At 40.2% G+C, this 5,116-nt stretch overlaps 1 protein-coding gene across 1 annotated transcript; it reads right to left on the bottom strand.

Annotated features, from left to right (window-relative positions):
* Nucleotides 1-3,905: 3,905 nt before the first annotated feature.
* On the bottom strand, nucleotides 3,906-4,859 carry LOC106842244 (olfactory receptor-like protein OLF3). The gene has a single exon (XM_014858634.3). It carries the CDS (start codon nucleotides 4,857-4,859, stop codon nucleotides 3,906-3,908), a length of 954 nt encoding a protein of 317 aa, XP_014714120.3.
* Nucleotides 4,860-5,116: the final 257 nt, after the last annotated feature.

Here is a 5,116-nt window from a genome sequence, read left to right as displayed (position 1 = left end):
TCTGTACCTGTGCTTCAAGACTCAGTTGTTTCCATATTTGTCTGTTGAAGGGTTTACCATGAACAGGCCTATCAGGCAAGAGTACCATGGATGCCAGCTTCCAGTAGAGCCCAAAGCAACAGAAGACTCTCCAGATGGTCCATCTTCAGTACAAACAGCTCTGCTACTTGGTCATTAGGACCCCACATTTCCGTTGGTACTTGAAGTTTCTAAGACAGATTCGGCTGCTGAGTAGAGCCTGTGGGAAGGCTTGATTGGAGAATCAAAGTGCTTGTCTACAGGGCTTTGGGGAAAAACCATGCCTCTTTAGGAAGTGCTGTTCTTTTGAGAAACAGCTCTTGGCTTGCTATTAGGCCCTAGTAGTAACTGAATGCCTGGTCATAAGAAACCAGGTCACCACGCACCTGGAGCTGTCCATCGACACCTGCTTCAAGGAGCATATCACAGAGTAGTATATATGGGACTAGGCCTAGCAAATCCTGAAGAGTCAAACAGCTGGCATAAACAGGTGATGCATACTCTCAACCTATTTATTGGAAAATATCCTACCATCACAGGGTAGCCCCCACAAAAAAAGAATTATCCAGCCCAATACATCAATAAAAAGTTGCCACTAATGAGAATCCTGAGCTTGGCAATGTAGTAACTGCAATAATCTCTAGAAAAGAGAAACCAAACACTGTGTATCTCCTAGCAGAACTACATGCCACCTCTTATGAAATACTCTTGCCAGAAAAAAAAAGCAAACAAATCTAATCAAGCCTCCAGATCTAACAGGAGATACAGGGTCAGTGGAACTTGTATAATTACACTCCTAGGATGTCATCAAAAAATCCAGATGACATGGAAGTCCAACAGGGACAAACATTCCAGTTTTATCGAAAATATCATTCCAAGGAGGAAAAAAGAAATTTGTGGGTGAACCTATAAAATAAAGAGTCTTCAGAGGCATAGTAGACAATTGCAAAATATAGATCTTATTTGGATTCTTATTTGAACAAGCTGTAATTTTCATATAGATTGGCTTTTTTTTCAAAAAAGCTACTGTGATTTTTTAAGGTTATTAAATACTAGACAATATTTTAACCTCAAATATTTTTAAGTGCCCAACTTTTAAAAAAAATTATAGTTAATGGCTTTCCTGTTAGAAATATCAACTTCTTTTGCCTGTGCATCAACAGTACTTTCCTCCCTCATATTGGGAACATATTTTACAAGCAGCTATACGAATGTCTGTCATCTCAAGGTATTCAAGTAATTGAATTTATTGAGAATTGAATTTACTGAGAAAATGCATCCTGAAAAAAAAAAGCAGTCTTATAAATGAAAAAGAGAAAAGGAGAAATCTAACAGATGGAATATAAGACTATAATGATCTGTTTCTATATACCTAAAGCACAGTCTCAACACTTCTGCTTCCTGAGAAATGAAGATTTGGATAACCCTTCAGGTGAACCCAAACAAGCTGGGGAACTGGATGAGGGCAAAGGGAACATGAGATGGGTGGTGGAGAAAAGTCACAAACACTGTAACCACATGACCAGTCACAGAAATGAGGATGCAGCATCTTCATGTATCCTTCTCCTTGAAGTTTCACGTGTACATTTGTATTGTTGACTAATTTCCTTCTTCTTTCATCTCTTTCTCCTACCATTTAATATAGGGTGTATTCATGGTGATAAATTTTGCAGTTTACTCCACAATTTACAGGTTATTCAGACAGGATTATGACATTTTAGAGGAGGAATGGGGTCCACAAGGGAATTCCAATCTGGGAGAAGATTAAGTGTTCCTCTTAAATCTCTTTTAAATCTTGTAACTTGACTTTTCTCTTTGCCCATTGCCACTATCTCAGTTCAGATTCTCCTAAAGTCAATAGTATTCCTGGAGTAGCCCCTTATCTGGTTGCCTCCAATATTTTCTTCTCCTCATTCATTTGCCAGAGTGATAATTCAAAAATGTAAATTTTAAGCCATGCTCCTGCTTAAAAATTTTTACTGGCTCCCTGTTGCTGTTAGGATAAAATTCAAAGTCTTTTGGTGTTCAATGCCCTCTAAGACCTGGCCTCTGTATACCATCTTTTCATCTCACTATTTCTTCAATCTTCTCTGCCCTGCAAGTGTGGCTCCAGGACATTTTTGGACTCTCAGGCTCTCTCCCATCTTGGCATATTTCACAAGTTTCTCCTTTGTTCAGATTTCTTGTCAACCTGGATCATTTGTTTTCACTTTCCTGGTCTCCACCTGGACCTTTTCTCTTCCTTTCATACAAGAAGATTTCTGCAATCACCCTGAAGTCTTACTCTTTTTGTGACACTTATGACGATGCATTTTAATTGCTGCATCATCTGTCATCACTGCTAGGTAGTCATATCCTTGTCAGGATTGTGTCATATGTGACTATTGCATCTCAAGAACCACTCATTGTCCCTGACACAGGTAGACACTCTGTTAATATTTCTTGAATTAACACCAAGAGAAATTTAGTCTACTAGTATTGACATCTTGAGATGATGCCTGCCTGTATCACAAAATTTAGGATCGGATTACTTTTAAGGTACAATTAAAATGTCAAATGAGTTTTGGATTATGTGAGCCTTCGGCACTGTTTAAACCATGAGATTCTCTGGTAATGTGTCCACAAATGGAAGAACTGCAAATCAGCTGACTTAAAGAAGAGACAATGGAAGGGAAGGATTTTGAACTTTCTACATGGGAGTGAGAAGATGAGCTACTATCTTATTCTTTCTCCTGATTCTGCCTCATCATCCACATACAATTATTTCTTCCCCTTCTTTTCCATTACTTAAGATATGCTTTTTCACAGAGGTTCATCCACTCTCAGACTATTCCACTTGAGTAGATTTGCTAGGGTCCTATTGTGTGTTGGAGGACGGAAGAGAAAAGACTCAATACAGTGACTGGAGACCACATCTGCACAGCTGACTGAACCATCCTGATTCCCAAAAATGTATATTAGAGTTGTCTTGTCTTTCATTGGCTTTGGCTGAGGAATATGTCCTTTCTTAGACAACTGCTTCTTTGATGTTTTATACATTATTTCATATTTTATGTGCTTAAAAGCACATATTAAGTCTCAGAAAAGGCAGTTATAGATTTTAAAGATCAGACAGTTTTAACCTTTAATATATATGCTTTTTTTAATTTATATATGCTGTGAAATTCCTCTGAAACTGTATACTATCAAGAAGAACTGAAAAGTAGCTTTTCCTTGGCCCATATAACCTTGTGTGCAAACACCTTTAGTTACATTCCACCAGTGTAAAACAAGACCTTTAGAAGATGCTTCTCCACTGAGTTACCCCCAGCACTCAGACAAAGACATGTCCACATGTCGTAGACCCAGCACAAAAGCATTTTAATCAGCCTTGACAGCAACACTCTCTTCAGAAGAGTTACTCATGCAATTACTGGATGTGGCTACATACACTACACATCATTTTAAGTGAGGGTTCAAATCCGAAAACGCATTTGTTCCCAATGGAAACATGATAACCCATGATAAACAAAATTTGGATGAATATGAACCAGGGGTCCAAGGTAAGATCCATGAATAGGTCCGTGATTACAAATGATAAGACAAATCAAAATAATAAATGGTATTTTTTTTCATTACTCTCAGGCCACATGAATGGAGATTGAGTAAGGGTGGGAAGTTCTGTTACAGCAGTGCTTAACTCCGCTGGACATGCTGCTGTGACATAAAAATACTCCCACATTCAACTCCCCACCCTAACCACTCAACCTCCTACTTAGCATCACCAGTACACGTTTCATCATCTCCTTCCTGGTTGCCAGGGCAATGCAGTTGATGGCTGTCATATCTGAGTTGAGTGGGAGAACACATAGGCAAAGCTCTTTTCTCTAAGCAATGCTCATAATTCATCAACTTGCCAGTTTTGACGTTAATCCAGATAATTGCCCTAGTAATTTCTGCCAGGCTCCCTTCACCTCCTTATTCCTTATACTGTAAATCATAGGGTTCAGCACAGGCATCAAAATGGCATAGAAGACAGAGATCAACTTCTCTTGAAGGACAGAGGGACTGGAATGTGGCTGGATGTAAGTGAAAATGGTCATGCCATAGCACAGGACAACCACTGTGAGGTGAGAGGCACAGGTCTGAAAGGCTTTATTCCTTCCCTCTGTGGACTGGATCTTTAGGATGGTGGAGATGATCTTGATGTAGGACAAGAGAACCAGGCAGAAAGGTGTCATCAGCAGCACAATGCTAGAAACCATGATTGCAACCTCATTGGAAGAGGTATCCACACAGGCCAGCCTGATCACAGCTAGGATTTCACAGGATATGTGATCAATAAACTTGTTTGTGCACATGGGCAGCTGAAAGGTGATGGTGGTCTGCATGAGAGAGTTGATGGAGCCACTGACCCAGGATGTGATGGCCAACCTAGTGCAGAGACCTCCATGCATGATGACTGAGTATCGCAGGGGGTCACACACAGCCACATAGCGGTCATAGGCCATTACTGCCAGTAGAACAAACTCAATCCCACCCAAGCCCAGGGAGAAAAATAACTGGGCTGCACAGCTCACATGCGAGATTACTTTATGTACTGCAAGAAAATGCACCAGCATCTGAGGAACAATGCTTGTGGCATAAGAGACATCAACAAGGGAGAGGTTGGTGAGAAAGAAATACATGGGAGTGTGGAGTCTGCTGTCCAGTCTGATCAGAAGGACAATGAGAAAGTTCCCCAGCACTGTCACCATGTATGTGATGGAGAACAGGACAAAGAGGGTGACTTGAGTGTCCCAGTCACTGGAGAGGCCAAGGAGAATAAACTCCCTCACCCAAGTCTGGTTATCTGTTCCCATGAAAAAACTGAAGATCATTAATCTGCAGAAAAAGACAAATAGCAGAAGCTGTTGAATTAAAAAACCATAAGAATAACTTTGTAAGAGAATGCATATTGTATACGACCTGCCAGCCTTAACCAGATGTTTCAGATCCTCTATGGGCCAAGATATCAGCCTTGATCCTAATATGCATTATATCTACGCTGCATAAGAGATGATCCATTACCTTCCAAAGGACATGATCTGAGGGAGTCAGTTAAAACCTGGAGATAACG

This window comes from Equus asinus, chromosome 1 (genome assembly GCF_041296235.1).
Source record: "Equus asinus isolate D_3611 breed Donkey chromosome 1, EquAss-T2T_v2, whole genome shotgun sequence".
Lineage (NCBI taxonomy): Eukaryota > Metazoa > Chordata > Mammalia > Perissodactyla > Equidae > Equus > Equus asinus.
This window is presented reverse-complemented; position numbering and strand designations above follow the sequence as displayed.

Excerpts from the sequence above, each read along its gene's own strand:
- LOC106842244 (XM_014858634.3), bottom strand. The coding sequence starts at position 4,859 with ATGGGAACAGATAACCAGACTTGGGTGAGGGAGTTTATTCTCCTTGGC.